We start from the raw sequence: 20,417 nt of genomic DNA on the forward strand, positions 1-20,417 counted from the left end.
AGTCAATTTGCTAAAGTACTGCACTGCTGCATCCTAAAGTCTAAATAAAGCAGCTCGGCCAGGGTTCATTAGGATGACGCTGCACTGGACTGAAACATCGCTTCAAACGGTCAATTAATTCAAATTCAGGATAAGTGATGTGGTGCTATCCTATTTTGCTCCACCGTACAATGCTGGCATTGTAGAGTGTATGAGGTAGATAAGGAGAGACACTACTCAGCACTGTATGGTTAAAAGCAAGCTAGTCCGTCTGTCTACGTCCTACAGCCCAGCCATGCTTAACAGACCACAGCTGTCTACTCTGTATACTTGGAAGCCCTTAATTGAAGCTTGCAAGTTTAATGAGACATTACAGTTATTGTAGCACTCAAATTGCTGTGTTCCAATAATGATTGTACAGCTTGGTATCCTACAGCTAATCAACGCACTGTTGCATTGCATTAATTTAAACAGCTATTAGATAATGGTCCCTTTTCCCTTTGGGGCCTATATAACCTGATTTTCCTTTATTGTGTAGCATTGTTTACAATGAGGCAGTTAGCCAGCGTGGTACCATTAATGACCAGAAGGTGGCATGATTGTGCTGCAACAATGAAACCAAGCAAATGTGTAGCCTTCAAGTGTTTTAGCTGCGGTGTGGATACAGGGCTGACAGTCAGATGTAACTGTGATAGTAAGTGTGGCAGTTTGAAGAAAAGTCTTTATATTCATGGCCCTGGATCAGTATGAGGGTGTGAGTGAGTGACAGTTATAGAATTACCAGTTGTTTGTGGATGAGTAGCCTGGTTTACATCTTTACATGTCTGATAGGAAATTGCAGAGTTAATTGTTTCATTGTATTGGGAGTAGCCCTAATCTGTGTGTGTTTGTTCTAGCAGTGTGTGCGTGTTCAGGAGGCCGCGATGGTCGTGCCCCCGCTGAGGCGCAGCAGGATCTGCTGACAGTCCTGCAGGGACCGACGGTCTCCCACCCGCTCCAGGGTGCGCTTGGCCTCGGCCAGCAAGCGGGCGCGGTGCCCGGGCGGGGTCAGCAGGGGCATGGGCAGGTGGCGGCAGGCCAGCAAGATGGCATGAGCCCTCTCCCTCTCACCCAGGACGCACTCACCTTCTGACAGAAGCGGGGGGGGGGGGACAAGTGAAGAAGAAAACAGGTGCAGATTAGTGTCCATTGCCTTCTGGTGAGTGAGTGTATCTTTGTGTGTTTACGTGTGTGAATACAGGGTCATAATGCCCTCTAGGACTGTTTCGAGTCGAGTTTTTCTATTTTACCAGTTAATAGTTAAGATTAAAAACGACCACAGGGGAACTGGTCCTGAGCCAGCAGCCAAGGTGAACTTCCAATCTGAGTTTGAGTGTGTGAATAAGACTCTGAGGTCTGCACTTAAATTAAAAGTGAGTTTGAGTCTCTCTTACCGGCTGTGTAGGAGCTGTGTGTCCTGCGTCGGAGGTTGTGCTCCAGCAGCTGGTGTGTCCTTGTGGGACTGGCTCCAGCCATCAGCCTCACTGTGGTCTCATGAAGAAACACCTGCACACATCAGAGCCACAATGCTCGTCATCATCAAGTATTTCCAGGTGTCTGTCTCAGTGATGTCGAAGCAGAAAAACATTTCACCCCCACATACACGATACTACCGGGGATATATACTGTACGAGAAACGTTCGACTTTCAGTGGAGCCTTTCGAGCAAAGCGCCTCACAGCACCATGAGTGAATATTTCTCAGCCTGTAGTCTCACAACAGAACCTCATAAAATAATGCAGTTCATGTGTCTTGCACAAGTCAAAACATAACAAATGATCAGCGACTGCTGTGAAAGCAGTAGCTGTTAAAGACCCCCTGGCAACGGTAATGACTACTCTAATAAATCTTCAAGTATGATTGATGATACGTTAAACAGCAGTGAGACTTCTGCAGCTGGTTAGAGTGAGAGAGAAGTTGATTTCCAAGGCTGATACAGTAAATTAAGTATTATGATGAACAAGATCAGCAGGTCCCAGCTGATTTACAGAGTTTTTGTTAACATGAAACACATTTAGGGTTATGACATTTAGTATACAGCTTTACAATCTGGAGGGTTGCCTGCTAAATGATTTGTTTTTTCCGTGGCTGAAAGCTAGACAACGAAAGCTCATTTCAAGCCATCACTTTAGGCTCTGATAACTTGTTATTGGCACGTGCCCATATTTTGGAGATTTGAAGAGCAATAAATTTATCTACTGAGTAAGCTAGCCAAGTTGCCAGTCACAGGGAATACAGTATGATCAAGGTCAGAATGATGACTCCCTGGCTGTTATCTAGAAGTCCGTGGCTCTTGTTGTGTTGTCTCCTGTTGTGAGCCATTTTTATCTGATAACAACAGAATGTAGGACAAAATGTGTTACTTGACCTCGGTTTGTCTGCACTGCTACAGAAAAGGATTCAGGGAAACAACCAGAACGTAGGTTTCCTGTTGTTTCTCCATCTCATCCTACACACTATATGATATATAAAATATAATGTACATAGTTCTGAACTCCTGACTAAAACCATTTGCTGATTCTTTAACATATCTAACTTGATCTAGTCACGGATGTACCTTGTGTTGCGCCTGTCTGTAGCACTGCGTGAGCTTTCTGAGCGCGCTGAGGTCCCTCTGGAAACCAGCCAACTGGGATCCAGGAGCCGGGCCCGGTTCTCCATTACTGCTGCCTCCCCGCTGCCATAAACTGGTCCTCAAGGTCAGTAGAAGGTCACAGACCAGGAGCTCCACCCCCTTGGAGACAAAGATGAAGATCAAAGTGCTGTGTGATGCATTTACATGAGGTGGACATTATGAAAAGAAAAATAGATCTAATATTTGCTATTTATTGTATATTATGGTTGATTTAACCAACCAACCACCATCATTACCAGTGCACCTTGCCCAACACGCATGCCAAAAATGAAAAAGTAACAATGATATTCGGTGTTGTCTAATGTGAAGTGGGGGGGGTTGTGTAGCGGGTGCGTGCAGATTGGGGAGGCCTCTGTACTGCACTGCAGACACATTGCACTCGGCTTCAGGATCATGCAATGCAACTACAATGCACCACAGCCACCTCCTGCCACCCACACTGCGCACATACACACACCACACCACATACACGTACCACGTCAGCCTGCCCTGACTTCAACTGAGCATGCAGTGTGTGTGTGTGTGTGTGTGTGTGTGTGTGTGTGTGTGTGTGTGTGTATGCATGATGAACCCCTGAATGCATCAACTTTAGTGAGTCCAGGTAATTAAATACAAAAAATAAAGCATGAGGCAGATTTTTGCCGTCGGTATATGTGTGTGTGCAAGACAACGTTATGCAACAAACACACACCCAGAGCAGATCTTAAGGAGATAATAGTGCCAGCATTTGAGTGTTGTGAGGGATTCTCTGTACCTTGTTCAACCAGTTCCCAGATTGGGCAACGGGCACCGAGACGCTGGAGCGCAGGTAGCTGCTGGCTCTGTCGCAGTGGGACAGGCCGACTACCACCCCCTCTCCCTTCAGAGGGGACAGACTCATCTGAACTGCCTTGCAAAGCAGCAGCACAGCCTTGGGCAGAGGGTGGCTGAAACAGAGAGGCGACAGAGGGACAGTGAGGATGGTTACCGTGGTTTCTTTTACACAGAGATGAGCGAGTAATTGTCTGTATTGCCAGTCTTCAATTTAATTTGTCTACAGAGGTTAGAGAACATTCACAGATGATCCCGTGCAAAGTCATGACTTCCATGTCTCTGAATCCAGTTGGAGATTATCTTAGTTAGGATTCCGGTAGTGTGAGCAGTCAAACAATAAAAATTGATGAATGCTTAACCTTTGCTCGTGTTTTGTCATATTCAGATGTACGGAAACAAGTTTTTCTTCACTTACTCAAGAGTGTGTAGACCCCTCGGCATCCGCTCTGCTTCTGCCAATAGTGACCTCACCGCGACATCATCTCCCTGCAGCCAATGCACTGCAGCCTTCAGGACCAAAGCCCACCAACGACTCACTGGGTCTCCCACTAGGAGGAGGAAGAAGAGAGGGAAATTATGTAGAAATAAAAAATAAAAAAACAACAATAAGGACAAATTAGCTCCAGCCTAAGAGCCTGGGTGGACTTTCTTGGGGGTTTGTTGTGGCTGTGTCAAGCTTCTATTGACAAATGAGAGATGATGTGATGGTTAAGACCTCCGTCTTTTTGTCTCTGCCCCGTGTCAAAAGCCGCATGTGTGTGATGATATATAACATGCTTTGGGTGCAGCATGGCTCAGTGCGAAAACAAGAACTGATTAAGACTGAAGCTAATTAACATCGCCTTGTCAATGTGTTTATATCCATTGCAAGTCATTTATTATCACAAATCCATGACTGCAAGTGTTATCTGTGATAATCCAATAAAAAGTTAATCCCAAAAGCTAAATTGGTTTTTCGGTGTACGGCAAATGGAGCAAAGAAAATCCAATCGTGTTGACAGTCACAACTCAGATGGCTATCTGGTTAATCTTCAATAAAGAGAAAAAAAAAAGTTTAAATCTCTTCCCCACACAAACACCCGATGTGATTCATGCTTTCATGTGATTGGGCAGGGTTGTTCTCTTCACGCTATTCATACCTGGAGTGGTGGTGTGATTGGGAGGAGTTGAGAAGGGAGGAGGAGGGGAGGGAGAGTCCTCTGTACAGCTGTTCAGTAACTGGAGGAACTCCAGGGCACTGGAAAACTCCCTGAAAGAGAGACAAAGCGGAAAAGAAGAAGAGAGAGGTTTACAGATCCAGGGTAAATCATTAATTCACATCAAACATCCTCCAACTTACTCCTTAGGTACTGAATTTGGAACCAAATGACAAGGCATTTTTCAATACTCTATGGTATCAAAGTTCGGTACCCAGCCCTACTGGCAGCCCTGCCTTACCCAGAGTCGCTCTTGCGTTTGCCTGCTTCAGAGTCGCTCTGCGGCTGGATGAGGGTGTGGACGGCTCTCTCCAAGAGCTTCCTGCAGAAACAGCGGTGCAGCTGGGCAATGGGGTCAGCTGGAGGAAGATCAAGAGGGAAACAGAGAGGAACAGTTAAATCAGAGCACACCGCATTTTTCATTTGCATATTCTGTCTTTAATATCAAGTAAACAGTCATAGATAAAGGAAAGACCAACAATATGCACAATAATCAATACATTCCGTAAATAGCTATTAAACATTTACAAGTTAATCTGTTTTAAGCATCTGAACTGCCCAGCACAACCAAAGAATCACAATATTAATAATAGGTATATAAACTCAGTAATACTTGTATTAGAGATGCAATCAAAGAGTTCCATTTAAAAATGTTATATTTCATTTTACGTATTTACAGAAAGTTCATCAAGCAATATGATTAGGACTTTAAAAGGAGCTTTTCTTTTTTGGCGTTGAGGGTGTATTTATGACATACCTGGGTCTCTCTGAGAAGTGTAAACCCCGTCGGTGCTCTCTGACTTCACCGACCAATCGCAACTCAGGAAGAACTGTCTACCCAATGGGGTGAAGAGCCAGCGCAGGCAGTCTGGGATCGACTTGGTCTCCGATTGGTTGGCCACACTCTCTGCACAACTCAACAGATAACCCTGCGAGATGAAGAAAGGAGAAGAAAAGATGCTGATGATGGAAAGAAAACTCATCCAAAGTAAATCAGATATCAGTGAAATAAAGTCATCAGCTCCTCATCAGTGTTTGTGATGGTTTATGAGATAAACTGGATAAATAATCAAACACACAGCGACAACAGACAGAAGCTGGACCATGTAAGAGACTTACAGGCAGACAGGAGAGATGGTGGCCCAGCATGGTGCGCAGAGCTGTTGCTGCAGTGACATAGATCTGGGTGAGCTGGGTGGGGGCCATCTTGCCTTGGGCGCTCTCACTGAGGTTGACAGCACTCAGAGACAGAGACAAAGCCCACAGGCTGCTACGCTGAGGCAGTTTTCCTACAGAGAGAGAGACCAGAGACCCAGATCACTGTGCTTAAATCTTCACAGCGTGTCAAAGTATAAATGTGGAGTCACTTATTTAACACTGGTGTATTTTTGCTGCCTGTGTACAGCTTCAGCCCCCTTTGTTCTCACCTGTGAGTTGCAGCTGGCTCAGCCGGTGGTAAACCAGCGCTGCGTCCCTCGCACTAGTCCTAGCCTCCTCCCCCTCGTGCTTCCCCCTAACCTGGTGAACCAGCCAGCCCAGGGGTGTTGGACGATGCAAGCAGTAGCGAATCAGATTCCAGGACAGCGAGCAGACCAGGTCCAGATTGGTTGAGGGAAGAGCTCTGGTCAAGACGGACAGGCAGGTTTCTAAACTGGCCATTGCTGCTTTGTAATCTCCCTGCAGGAGAGGGGAGACAGGGAAAGTGGTAAGCTAATCAGTATTCAGCGAAGGCTGACAGGAAAGATGAAGGGGGCATGCGATGAAGGTCATGACTTAGATCTGAACAAATGCTATAAATAAACCCATGCAGGGAACAGGCAGGCTAAACTGAGACATCAAAACGGCGAGAATCAAAGCAAATTGGGTGAAGTGCTCTTCAATACGTGAGAAAGCATCCAAAATTGGAGAAAAGAGCAAGTAGATCCAATATTGCATTTCATGTGAGCAGTGTGAGCAATTTTGGAAATTCTACCTCACTTTTCCCTTCACACAAACAATCTTATGCAAGGGAAAATATATAAAAATTGCATATTTAGCAATGTTTTCTTGGTTTGTTCCAGACTTCGTAGGAACTTACTGCTGATCCGTACTCACCCTCTTGAGATGCAGGTCAGCTTGTTTGCGATGCCTCCAGAACGACACAGATTTTGGCGAGTGAAGGGGTGTGACGGGCTCCCACAAGTAGAGCACCCTGACACAGCCCCACACCGCTCCCACCCCGCTCAGCACCCACACCATCACCCACGGCAACAGGCACCGCAGCCAGGATGCTGGAGGATGAGAGAAAATGACACATGCGGTAAGGCCCATGCATATTTTAGAATACTTATGTCATAAACCCTGATAAACAGACGGGGTCAGTCCTTGCTCACCAAAGTCCTGTGTGTGACTCGGGAACCAGACAAGCGTTCTAGATGGCCCATGGCCTGGAGATATACTGGGGCTTCCTGAGGCCTCAGAGCCCAACAAAGACGGCAGCGGGTTTAGGGACAGGCAGAAGAAGGTCAGGGCGCAGAGAAGCAGTCGGGAACGATCCATCACTCCAACTGAAGAGGGAGAATCTGGCTCACTCTTCAACTGAGAGACGGTAAGAGAGATAATGAATCATTTTAAACTTACAATGTCTGTAGAATAAATCACAATCATTTCAGTTATTAAACTTACATCCTAAGCCTTGTGCAGCATGCTTTGGCTGTAAATACACTGTATTTAATGATGGTCACATATAATTACGGGCATGCTATTCAAGTAAATTGGAATTGAAATCTTAGCTTAGGAAGACAAACATCTAGTAGAATATGCATAGGTACCATTATTCACAAACCAGAACTACTGCATCTTTTAAAACAATCCTCCTTTAACATTCAAAATAAATAAGAATTATTTAGACATTTAGACAAGGAATTAGCACTCTCTACCCTTACTGATAAAACGTTTGTCAGTGCACCCTGAGCCATCTTCACAATAAAAGCCTTCTACTTGTTCTCTGGTGGATTGAATGACGACTGCTACTCTAACAACTAACTTCTGTGTGAAGCAAAACTCCAAACAACAGCAACTCAAAGCTAACAATAGTGAGCTGGCAGTGTCCTGTGCTCACACAGAATGTGTGTAATCCTGTCTTCGTGCGTCACCTGTTCGTGATCCAGTAAGGGGCTGCCTGGCTCTGAGTCCACACAGTAAGGAGAGAATTGGGGAGGGGAACCAGAGCCAGAGTCCGAGGCTGGAGGTGACATCATCACTATTTCCTGTTTCAGCTCCACGTCTTCAGACAGTATCACTGGCTCTGAGTTAGAGAGAGAGAGAGAGACTCATCAAAACCAAGTTGCTACAAATCATGCTCTGCTTATCACATTGAGAAATGTAAAACACTCACTGTTCTTCTGGTTAGCCATCTTAAGGGCCAAGTTCTCCTGTCGTAGTTTGTGGTTGACCTGTTGCAGGTACTTGATGTAGTCAATGGCTTTCCTCAGCACTCCTGACTTATGCATCTGGGAAGACAGACAAGGAGGACATGTGAGGATCCAATTTCTATCAAGCTCATGGGAGAAATCTGTGGATTTTCTTCCAAATGTGAACACTGAAACAATTCACGACATTAAAATAAGTCTTAATGTTTCACTATCCCAGAGTTAAAATCACTCACCTTTGCGTCATTGCCCATGACCAGGTCTCTGAGCTCAATGATCTTGTCATTGATGGAGGACCGGTACCTCTTCTCGATGATATTGTGGGTCGTCCTCCTCTCACCCTCCTTCACCACTCCTCCCGGGCCTACTCCTCCGCCCATCAGCTGGCCTTGCTCCATACTTGATGATCTGACTCCGTTTGTGCAGTGGGCGGAGCCTGGCTGTAGCTGCTTGATTGGCAGCTTGTCTCCTCCTCCCATCATAACAGGGACGGTGGTCAGGATGTTGCTGCTCATCAGTGTCTGGGGACAGAAATCAGTAGTTTTGGTATGAATTATTGACAGTAAACGTGGCTGTGGGATTCAGAGGTTGTCTTTTTTAGGAACCAAAATTGTGAGCATTATTAAAAACCAGTAATAACATAGTAGTAGCTGTATACCGGAACTTGTAGCGCTGTGTTCTGGATGGGCGTGGTCAAGGTGGTGATCCCTGTGGGGCTCTGCATGGTTGACAGCACCTGTGTGCCATCTGGTTTGAGTGTTGTCAGAACCAGTGAATCTGTCTTCAGAATCTGAGGCTGTTGGACCAGAACCTGATGGAGGGATGTCCAAAAGTCACTGCGATGCTTTTGTGTTTGCTTACAAGCAGTTTAAAAGATCAAGGCATTGGTATTCAGATCTGCAGGGCTTCTACTCATCTTTGCATCTACACCAAACATTGTGAAACAAAATAATTTGTGTAGGAGATATTCTTTTGCAGTAATTAGGACAAGGTTAGGCTTGTTGAAATGTTGATCTTTAATTACCAGATGTCAGCTATTCATCGTGTCTATAGCAATTCTGACTCATTGTCTGACAGTGCTAACACCAGTGAGGCTTACTTACAGGTACTTGCTGCACCTGCTGTTGCATAGTGTGGACTGTGGTGGGCGCTGTGGAGAGAGTCTGGATGGTCTGACCGGTTGGGGTGAGGACGCGCTGGTGCTGAATGGTCACTGGTTGGAGCTGTGGTGATGTCATGATGCTCTGCATCTGTGGTTGGAGGACTGGGAATGGGAGACAACATGACGGATGATTTGTCGGTCTAATTCAAAATATACTGCAGATCTGTAGAACAAACCATGAAGACGGGATAATGCACTGTATGATACATGTAATCTGTATTAACCCTAATATCGACCACTTCATGAAAACAAGTTCATACGTTCAACAGAACATTCCTCTCTTTAGTCACCTTGGAAACCAGAAGCAGGGCTCTGGTGGCAGATGACAGGATTCTGGATGAAACGTCCGCCGTTGGAGGTAATCATCACAGTTTGGGCCGCCTGGGTCTGGATGGGCAGGGGCGTTTGGCTGTGGGTCTGAACAAGGGTGTGGACTGGAAAGGTCTGGGTCTGCATGGGGATCCCCTGGGTATGCATCTGCATTTAAGGAAAAAAAAGTATAGTTTTATCTCAACATGTAAATTTACCTCAGAGATGATGAAGTTTGGTGCAACATAAGACAGTTCATCTGTCTCTTTTGATATATCTGTAATATATCTGTCTGACTACAGTTCTGCTGAGACGTGCATTGCTGTTTGTAGGGATGCTGAGCTGGATATTATATTTTGCAGTCTGTCAGTACTCTGAATGTTTTCTCCTGTCAGCAGAAGTTTTTTTTAGTATCGATGGCACATTAGCAAAAACGGAATCCACACCGTCGAGTTATATAGCCCTTTCAGACCTGCACAGTGATCTAAAACTCTAAACTCAGCTAAACCTATAATAGCTTTCAATACGCTACATAATAGTACATAAAGCTAACTTACCCTTGTAGAACTAGTAGTAGAATGGGTATAACATGCGCTATTAGCCATTTCAAACCCTGGTTTTGTGTGCGAGTGTGGTACCTGGATTTGAGGCTGGACCGTCTGTTGGGGCTGAGGCTGGATGGGCTGGATCACCTGAGGCCGTGGCTGAAGGAGCGGAGGGCTGCGGGTTACCTGCTGCTGCCCTGAGGAGGCGGTGGTGGGGGAGGGGGTCTGGGCGGGAGTGAGGGGAGGGGTGAGGGGCAGAGATTGGGGAGACAGTGTCTGGGAGGCGACGAGGCTAACGTTGGAGCTCTGGTAGGCAGCAGGGGATGGCGTCTGGGGAGTTTGGGGGGTTTGAACGGCAGGTCGTGGAGTGGTGCTGGCACGGCCACTCTGTACAGAGCCTGCTGAGGCCATCTGGTCCTCAAACAAGTCTGGGAAATCCCCCACCTGGTTGCTGACAAACTGCAGCATCTCTGAGGAGATGGAGAAACAGAACAGACATTACAGACTGGATTTGATTAAGAAATCTATAAAAGCCATTTGAACAGCTCTGCCATTGATTCAAGATACAGCTTATGAGGTATATATCAACAATTTCAAACGGTTCAATACCAAAAAATGTAATTTCAGTAATAAAAGAATAATTTTATTTTGAATTCACAGTAGCAGCAAGAGTATTGCGTCAGAATGTGTATGATGTTGTGACACCTATGGATCCACATAGTGCAACATAATCTAAATCCCATGAGTGACTGACTATTACGTCACTGTCTTTAAGCTCAGGCTTTGGCTACACCCAATATTACAGAACCAGGAGGTAATGTTCTATATATATTGCTTTCTCAAGTGACCTTGAGAGAGAACTCTTCCCCTGAAACTAAACATGAGGTGGTAAGTGTTGCCCCACTGTAGATTTGGCTTAGACGTGTGACTGCTGTTTACAGCTAAAAGATAAGACCAGAGAAGCCTGGAGAATTTCAAGGACTGGCCTTGAATTGGCTCATGCACACACAGAAACTAGCTACTGTTCTGGTCATAAATCAATGCACAGGTTGTATAGAAAGCAAAAGGCCTTCAAACAGATAGCCTTGAAAAAGGTGTGTAGTAATCTTACCGATGGCCCCAAAAGACAACGGGAGCGGGGTAAAAAAGCACTTGGATAAAGAATCTGGCAGCATTGAGAGACGTGATGGATGGCATTATAATGATGATGAATGTGCACTGTGCTTGTGTTTTAAAACACTGGTGTACGCTGTGTTAAACACCACCTATTAGCATTCAATAAATGGTTCCTTACACACAGTACAGATACAAAACTGATGTTACTTATTAAAGACTTGCAGAAAGTGATGCTGCATATGTTGGGTGTTATATATATATATATATATACACAATATATATGATAATATACACTACGTTTATTGAGATCATGTTTTTTTTTTAGAATGTTCAGCTTCGCTTATTTAAGGTGTTGATTTACCTTAATAGTCATTTTGGAGGCTGTTATTTGCAATGCACTGAATTAAGTTTTTAAAAAAGGTATCCTGTGGAGTTTCTATATGAGCAGGTCCCCGTTTTGTTTGCCTCAGGCACACGCATGAGGACGCACATGCACGCACTTGAGACACAGTCCGGCCAGTGTTTCAGACTATTCCTCTGATCAACAGGTATAATACGCAGAGATATGCAACAGTGTGCCAGCAAAGGCAGAGGAGAAGAAGAAGAAGACTGTTAGCAAGTAAACATGATGTAAACAATGCTGAAATGCATTCAACGCGTTTGTTAGAGCTCAAGGATGCACACAATGCGTTTCGGGGGAGCAACGCTAAATGTAAACATAACTTGTTTGTTTACAATAAAACTCCACAGTATAAATATAAGATTTTTTTCAAGACCGCCCATCCATGCTTGGTGTTAATATCACTTTCATTTCTGACAGCTATGAGAGGAAAGCAGTTTGCCAAAGAAGACAAGCCTGTGGTCCATTACTGTGGAAAACACCACGTCTTTCATGGTCCCACAGGACTTTGGAACTTCAAGACAGAGTCCATGTGGTGGAAGCTGTCCTGATTGATCTATATCACTGATAGTGCATATGGGTCGAGCCAACAAGGGTCGATAAAGAGTCAATGAACACAGCCTGCAGCCTTGAACTTAGTCTTGCTGTACAACCGAGTGGGACCAGACAATCCAACGGACCACACAGCACTGAGAGTCAGAGACACTCGATACCATACAGCCAAGAGATGTGAACAGCCCTGTTTCATTCTAATGACGTAAGCGTGCAAGTTAACACTGAGTTTTAGATGTAGTTAATTCCAGTCACTACTATGTGACTCATTTGTGAAGTCATTAGAGGCGAGGAGTGTCACTCTGTAATACCGTGTAATAATAACTTCTCTACACAATATCAATCATAGTGCAATGACACATGCTTTTAAAAGGCTGAGAATTAAAAAATAATTTTTTCATGTCTTATCTTTTATCTCTTATCTTGCTGTCTTATCTGGAAATTGTTTGACATTTCATGCTATAATGAAATGTAATGTTCAATTACTTGGCTCCTATACTTTTGCTACATTTCTGTCGTAGTTTAGAACTGCAGCATATATTGTATTTTTGTCGTCATTGTGATATCAAATTTTACAATCAACACAACACAACAGAGCTAGGACACCAGAACAGATGTATGAAGCTGGAAAGTTGAGACGGCAGAGAAATAAAACTTTCTCACAAACATTACTACACCAAGGGTTCTCAACTTCCTGTCACCTCTGATTGTCTCTCATCACTTGTTGCATTTCAGTACAGTGTATAACACCATAAAGGTGTTGTTATCTGCATATATAGCTTTCTTTTCCTTTTGTCACACAATAAAAAGTGATTTGATCGAGGGTCACAAAATACCAACTGGCAAACCAAGGATGGTAATTCCTGGAGTGGGACTTCTGACTGTGTATGCGACTTCTGCTGACACTGAGAGGTTAGCAATACTAGAAGGACATAAACAGTGTCAACACTTCCTAAATTCTGAACATAACTGATATTCATAGTGGCAAAAATTAGAACAAATATGCAGAATGTGCTGATTGAAAACAGTTTCAGATGCATAATGCCATAGGAACATTAATTGGCCTTTCTGCTCAGGAGCTTTGACCAGCCCGTCCTTCACATGTCACATATACAAGCACACATTATGTGGGCAGACACACTAGACCATGCACTTGTACACCTCCATGGGGGTCAGACTGTTCATGACAGGCAGGACAAAGCACCTCTGAGCCCACAGAGCTTCAGACAAGCTGACACAAAGGGTAAATCCATCAAAGGGGGACAGTTTCCTAGGCTGCGCAGCGCAAAGAAAACAGGTTATATAACCAGATCCGCAGTTGCTAAGAGAATAATTGGGAGAGGAAGAATGTTCTAGATGAATATGGGGTCAAGTGCATGAGCCCTTACAGGGGCCTCTAAGACCTTACACTCAATGAAACGCACATGGCTCGTCTGAGGAACAAAGGTTAAATCTCTTTGGAGGTCTACAGTAAACCAGCCGCTGCACACACAATGAGCAATGAGACCTACCACTGTGTATCTTAGATTTGAAAGAAGCTGTGGGAATTTTAAATACATTTAATAAAAGCAAATATTCTCCAGCACATCATTAGAGAGATAGTGCCTACGATTTCAATAGTAGGGGTCAATTTTCCTGCAGTTGGCTGCTCTGCTTGATGGGAAAATGTTCATTGGCTGCGGGGCAAACAGAGAGTGAGTGAAGCAAAACTCAAGTGTGGACTAACTTTGTTGCTGCTCGCCTGTGAATTCATCAGTCAACTCTCAGTCGTCATTTCTCTCTCTCTCTCTCTCACACACAATCTGTACATTCCTCTCTTTTGACACAATGATTAAGTGGGATTACATAACTGTGGCCGGGGGTGTGCTGTCTGCTCATTCTGTCCAAGGCCCCCTTTGAATAGAGAATTAACACCAAAGGCAGGTAGAGTTTCAGAAATGTTTCATAAGCCTGCGTGCAGTAGCGTCCATGTTGGCCATTATTGTTTGTTACATTGTCTTGTTAAGTCCAGTACTGTTGTATGTTGGGGAGTATTATAAACCCACTGCCCACCATGGCCAGCAGACAAAAAAGATAAGAGTTCTACAATGAAACCCAGTTCATTTAGTACTGTCTGACACCACACACACACACACACACACACACACACCAGTGCATCAGTCCGGTCTGGTGACTTAGCATTCAGTAAAATTCCACCCTAATGGAAATCTGGTGACTCTGCGCTGGCCAGCATTACACCAAAAGCCCGGTCCTTTCACTGTGTGCCAAAGGGTGAAGCTTGTTTTGATAAGAGGGAGATTGGATCAGGGATGCTGTTTGTTCACCGAGTGCCTGCCTGCGGAGTGCATAATTCACAGAGATGTCGTCCCACAAACTTTGCTCAATAGTTCTGCAGAATAAGCTCGGAAAAGATGCTGAAGACAGAGAAAATGTTTTCTTCATTAAGTTCTACAAAAACACTTGACATGGAAGTCGTTTCTAATTGGTTCATCTTATTGCACTTGGCTTACAGTAATAACGCAGTCAAGCTTGATGAGCAAGTACATCCTTGTGTGCCCCCCCCCCCCCACACACACAGCTCTGCTTCATGGAAAATAACACTCTGCCTACAACTTCACTCAGTTACTTTTCCATTGAAGCTCTTTACAGACACGCAGCGTTGAAATAACTACAGAGAGCATAATGAAACTTAAAGTCTAAAATGTTATCCCAATGTAGACATTACGGATGGATTGAAAGGGCTATCTGACGTGACAGCTTCCAAAAGTGACGTGCGTATTTGAAAGTTTGTGTGGAATAAATCTAACTGACTCTAACTGTAAATAACACACACACATTAGTGACAATTCTGACTTTTGTAAAAAATATTAGGAACTGTAAGGCTAAGCATTATTAACCTCCACTTTCACACCAGCTGTATCGTGAATACTTTGACTACTAAACGTAGTGCAGACTTCACATATACCACAGGCAGAGCTCCTCAGCTCCTTCCGCTCAGCATCTCCCAGAGATGTCAGACTGAGCGGAACAGGCCACCGCTAACTTCGGAAACAACAACGCTGAATACCGTCAGCAGTAACACAGCTACTCACCGTCGATGTCTCCCAGGGTGAATTCGTCTCCTAACTCCGCTAAAGTCGTGTCCATGTTCTCGATGGTGGAGATGTACTCTCCGCTGTCCATCCTGCCTGTCAGCGGCTCGCCTGCCCGGCTGTCACCGGAGGATCGCAGGAGAAAGGAAACAAGATCCGCAGGCTCTTCTGAGGCGTTCAGCGACGCCTACAGCACGCTTGTCTGATTGTGAAGATTATTCTTTTACAGAACAACCGTAAAACAACACGAGAGCCTCAGGAGAGGCAGACTTCTACGTCGACAAATTCATTCACACCGATTTATGCTTAAGACGGCGCCATCTTGTTCTACGCTCCTTACGTCATTCACAAACAGAGTCTGTGACTCAAAGCGGGCTCCGATTGGCCCAAACCTAGCTGTTGTTGTCATGAGACCAGTCATCATCGTCCAATGACAAGGTCGTATTGACCGTGGTCTGATAGTACGTCAACCATCAGAAGCTTCTGTGTTATTTGAATAAACCGCGCCCCCTACCTTTATGAATCGAGGTGAAGCTCATTAGGCAAATTCAGCACAGTAGAAACAATGATGAGAATAAATAAACACATTAATAAATAAAATCAAATAAATACTGCAGACAAATTAATTCAAATTATATGTATTTTCCTGCTATTATGTAATACCGTCAACATCGGGATAAGCATGCTTCCCTACTTGCAGATTAAATGTTTTTTGGTTGATAAAAATTCTAAATCTCATAAAACAAAGTTCCACAGTTGAGGTATTGGCAAAAAAGACAACTAACAACTCCACAACAAGACAAAAAATAAGACCACAGATAATAAGAGACCAAGACAAAATATTCAGTCATGGAAGAATACTGTCTTTTTTTTTATTTCACTGCAAGAAAGTGAACACACTGATCAGCTGTTGATATATCTACAGGCACTGGTCGGTCAAAACCAGTGTTAATATATAACTGCAAAACTCTTGTCTGGTTTACATATTACAGGAGGTGAAACGGGAAGTAAAACATTGTAATACAACCACCCACTCTCAAACACTTTAGGATTTCAAATGCTTTTGTAAGACTTCATTCCTTTTTTGTTCATTTTCAACACTCATTACTGTAACAAGTAAGATTAATTACATTAACAGATTAATCTCACCCAGCAAACACAGTAATATGGTGCTTAAGAGAATTTCTTACTTTCTGTTTATAGTTCTGTGATTCTTCTTCAGGAAAGTCATTTTGTTATGAAATGCATTTCATTCATTCAACTGAGCTTACACAGCTTAACCGTTTCTTCCCCCCCAGAACATGCTACTCCAGTTTCCAGAAGTAAATCTGTCTTTTTCATTTCATAAAGAAAAACAGCATGAAGGTGTTAGGTCAAGTTCCAAAACCAACCAGTCGCAAGATTAATCAGTGTAAAGGTTGATTTTGATAAAAAATGTGTTTGGAAAAAAAAGAGAAATACATACAGCAAAAGTATCAGAAGACTGTGTACCTGATATCCTATATTAGTCATCCCACCCAGCATTGCAAATGTCACTGAAGTCATTCACCCGCTTCAAACCACCATTTGCAATTACAATTTCTGCTTTCTTGTATTTATTATAATTTGTGATTACTTGTTCATATGATATTGTTTTATATTACACTGAACTGGCTGCTAACTGTGCATCTTTGAGGTGGTTTGCATTTCCGTTCTAATAGCAATATCTCTCACTGAGGGAAGCTACAGTGGAGTCAAGAACTTCATCAGGAGGCTAGGAAAAAATATGAATACGATCTCATTCACTGGATTATGACTCCAGTCTTAGCCTGTATTCATTTATTCCAGTAGATCTCATAAGACTTCTTCTCTTCTGTTCTGCCTGTGCCACATCTGACTTTTTCCTTTACCACCTTCACTACCAGACCACCAGCCAGGGCAATGCCTGCTGCAGCCTTGCCTATCTCAGCCACTGCACTCAAGATGTGTGTCGTTGCTGCCACAGTGCCCCAGGGCTCTGACACCCTGCTGGCCACTGATGCCACAATGGGCCCTGTTAACCCACACACAGCACTGGCAGACCCAGCAGCCATTGGGACATTCACAGCCATCTCTGGAGCTAAGGCCACTGAGGCCGCTCCTGCTGCAGCACACTGAGGCGTCCCAGCACCTGCAGCTACACTTCCTACAGTGGTCACTGCATGCTGCCCTGCTGCTGCAACTAAACTACTCTGAGCTACAGAAGCATTGGCTACACCTGCGGCTCCTATTGATGCAGTTTCAGCTCCACTGAGGGCTGCTGTACCTAAAGCTGCTCCCTCCAGAGCTGCGCCTAAAGCAGCCCCAGCTCCCATGGTGCCTCCCACACCTGCTGCCACCCCGACAACAGACGCTCCTATGACACTAACCTGCCCCAGGGCATCAAGAGCACCGTTCCCAGGGCTGACAGCCTCAGCACCAGCGATGGCTCCAACAGAACCACCCAAAACTCCACCTGTTGCTGCCCCCAGAGCCACTGCAGTTTTCCCTGAGGCTGCTGCCACTATGGCCCCCACAGCTTTCCCAACACCTGTGCCTCCCGCTACAGACATCCCAGCTAACTGACCTGCAGCAAAACCAACTGAGTTCCCCATAAGAGATGCCCCGGCTGCAGCTGCTAAAGGGGCAGCTGCCCCAAACACTGCCCCCACGGCCATGCCTGTGGCTCCAGCAGCCACCACGATTTTAATTCTCTCCAGGACCTTAGCAGAGAGCGCAGCCTCCCTCCTTGTGTGCATCAAGGATGAACGGAGAGACTGTCGCCTGCTCACGGCCCTGCTGAAGTCTCTACGCCTGCCTCTGAACTGGTCCCTACATTGTTCAACTCTGTCTCTCAGGAAGCTGAAGGTGCTGCCTCTACTCTCCTCTGTCCATCTCTCCACCCTAAAATCCTCTTCATTTCCTCTCTCCAACTCCTTCCTCCTGACCCCTTGTGATCCCCTGTCAGTGGTCTCTGATTCATTAGCCTCCAAGTCACACTTCCTTCGTTTTGCAAGTTTAGCCTGTTCTTCTATGCTGCAGTTGTTTCCCCCTTGTTCCTCTCCCTCTGCTTGCCCTCGCTCCCTCAACATCCTTTTCTGCTCCTCCCTGATGGCAGCCTCTGCTTCACAAAACATGATATTGGTATAAAACCCCTCGCTAGTCTGCTTCACCATCTTGTCCACCTTCATTAAGAGTTCTTGAACCTGCGCTGAGTTACTGGGGTCTTTGTTGTTGAGTACATGGTACCTGCCCCCACACCTGTCAATCAGAGCCTTAAGCCCAGCAGGTGCAGTCTCCCTCAAGTACTCTTCGATCGCTATACCCTCCAGGTCATCACCCCTGGTAAAAAGAACCACTGTGTGGTGACGGACTGCATCCTCCCCAAATATCTTGGTCAACTCGCAGGCAGCCTGGTTCTCATTGTCTGTATATCGTCCTATTGGCACCACCAGGAGGAAAGCATGTGGACCAGGGGCAGAGAGAGACACACATTTGGCTATCTCTGCATGAATCTGCTCTGCACTGAGGTGAGTGTCCCCAAAACCTGGCATGTCAACCACCGCCACTCGTCTCATCCTCCTCTGTGTGACAGTCTGGCCATCCTCCTCAGCGAGATCAGTGCTCCCGAGCTGGCAGATCTGGGTGACAGAGCTGGCACTGATCTGTGATAGGAACTGCCTGCGGCCCAAGATGGTGTTTCCAGATGCACTCTTGCCAGATCCAGTCTTTCCAATGAGGACCAGCCTGAGTTCTTCACTCCATCTGGTTTCAGAGTCGTCTCCTTCCTTCTCACCCTCCGTGTGAACTGGCTCCCTTTTCTCCTTTTCATCCCCTGGTGGAAAAACTGCACAACAGAGATGGTCTGTAACTTAGGATGACATAGCTTTGGCTGTTGCTGTCGCTGTGATTGTGGCTGTAGCCATGGCTGCTGTGGTTGTTATGATTATGGCTGTGACACAGTTTATTTGGGTGTAACTAACACTGTATTGGTAACACATCAGTCATATCTGACCAGTGGCTGTTCACAGTTTTGAAAGGAGTAATGAGCAATAACTGCAGAATGTAAAGAGTCACATCGTCTCTCCTTTCTGTAGTCTCTGCACAGCGTTTCCCTAAACTGGCAGAGTATTATAGGTGGACTGCACCAACACAACAGCTGTTCCTGTTATCAGGGGGAGCGCGAAACTTAATGCGGGGGAAGGCAAAAGTATTCCTCACTTCCTCCTCACTGAGACCATTGACAGTTCACGTAGGCTGACACAAACCATGGAAACCTGTCATTTACTCTTCTTCACTGGCTGTACAAACGTAGACAGTAAAAGTCTTGTGTTATGTGACATGAAACAGGCCTAGAAAAGCCGGTGTTTGTCAGGAAGCTTCTGGACAGAAACACAACTAAGTAGGTTAGCTAACATTCACGTTACATCCAAGTGAAGTCAGGACGTTGCTAGCGTTACCCACTAAGATGCCTAGGCTTGATGTTTATATCTCAAATACCACCCGCTGATAAACCCTGAAACGACAGACCAGACATTAAATGCAGAGGTCGGGTTTTAATCCCTAACGCCATGCTTTCAGACCTGACGCTGGCTGAGTTGAACACCTTTTTGACTGCCAACAGTAATTCCGCTTTAGTAAGCTAACCTTAGCAAGTTGCTAATTCATGACGACAACAGCAACTATCACGACACGAAGAGGTCATCTCACCACAGTCCACGTTGTAAGACATAGTTCAGTCTTACTAAAAGAGGTCGTGTCTTCTCTGCGTTCAAGCTTTCGTTTTCATCTCCTGAGTGAAGCTAAAGCTACATGTTGGTTTGAGCTCAAACTGTTCAGAAACAGAAAACATTGGACTTTAGTTGGGAGGAAGTCTGGTGATGCCCGCCCTCTGTTGGCTGATCGGCTCAACTATCTGTGGCACCCGCACACAAACGCGCACACACACTGTGGGAACACGCTGTTTTTTTTTGTACATATCAGAGTCACTTTATTTCAGCAAATTTGATAACAAAATGGCTTGTTCATTCTGCAGCAATGATATTCTTTCTCTGAATATACATATAGTTTGATAACAGTCGTAATACTATTTCAAAATTACATCAATCTCAATTCCATAGATCTAAACCATTAAAATATGTCAATTTCCAGCAAATAGAAAAAAGACAAAACA

At 44.9% G+C, this 20,417-nt stretch overlaps 2 protein-coding genes across 2 annotated transcripts; both read right to left on the reverse strand.

Annotated features, from left to right (window-relative positions):
• Positions 1-407: 407 nt before the first annotated feature.
• On the reverse strand, positions 408-15,452 carry srebf2 (sterol regulatory element binding transcription factor 2). The gene is made up of 20 exons (XM_070922440.1): positions 15,248-15,452; positions 10,181-10,557; positions 9,524-9,710; positions 9,175-9,335; positions 8,730-8,882; positions 8,308-8,592; positions 8,038-8,152; positions 7,796-7,947; positions 7,034-7,238; positions 6,756-6,931; positions 6,089-6,338; positions 5,781-5,950; positions 5,419-5,590; positions 4,903-5,020; positions 4,605-4,714; positions 3,881-4,013; positions 3,407-3,578; positions 2,575-2,751; positions 1,413-1,524; positions 408-1,107 (listed from the first exon to the last, which is right to left on the reverse strand). The coding sequence occupies exons 1-20, from the start codon at positions 15,336-15,338 to the stop codon at positions 890-892; spliced, it is 3,534 nt and encodes a 1,177-aa protein (XP_070778541.1). The 5' UTR covers positions 15,339-15,452; the 3' UTR covers positions 408-889.
• A 637-nt stretch (positions 15,453-16,089) lies between these two features.
• Positions 16,090-20,047, reverse strand: LOC139300159 (uncharacterized). Its single transcript, XM_070923165.1, has 2 exons — positions 19,955-20,047; positions 16,090-19,091 (listed from the first exon to the last, which is right to left on the reverse strand). The coding sequence occupies exons 1-2, from the start codon at positions 19,974-19,976 to the stop codon at positions 17,062-17,064; spliced, it is 2,052 nt and encodes a 683-aa protein (XP_070779266.1). The 5' UTR covers positions 19,977-20,047; the 3' UTR covers positions 16,090-17,061.
• Positions 20,048-20,417: the final 370 nt, after the last annotated feature.

Source organism: Enoplosus armatus, chromosome 17, assembly GCF_043641665.1.
Source record: "Enoplosus armatus isolate fEnoArm2 chromosome 17, fEnoArm2.hap1, whole genome shotgun sequence".
In the NCBI taxonomy this organism is placed as follows: Eukaryota; Metazoa; Chordata; class Actinopteri; order Centrarchiformes; family Enoplosidae; genus Enoplosus; species Enoplosus armatus.

Excerpts from the sequence above, each read along its gene's own strand:
- srebf2 (XM_070922440.1), bottom strand. The coding sequence starts at position 15,338 with ATGGACAGCGGAGAGTACATCTCCACCATCGAGAACATGGACACGACT. Across the intron at positions 8,593-8,729 it reads ACACAGCGCTACAAGTTCCG|ACACTGATGAGCAGCAACAT; the intron begins GTATACAGCTAC and ends TTCTGTCCCCAG. Across the intron at positions 7,948-8,037 it reads GATGGCTAACCAGAAGAACA|AGCCAGTGATACTGTCTGAA; the intron begins GTGAGTGTTTTA and ends TCTCTAACTCAG.
- LOC139300159 (XM_070923165.1), bottom strand. The coding sequence starts at position 19,976 with ATGTCTTACAACGTGGACTGTG. Across the intron at positions 19,092-19,954 it reads GTCTTACAACGTGGACTGTG|TTTTTCCACCAGGGGATGAA; the intron begins GTGAGATGACCT and ends TCTGTTGTGCAG.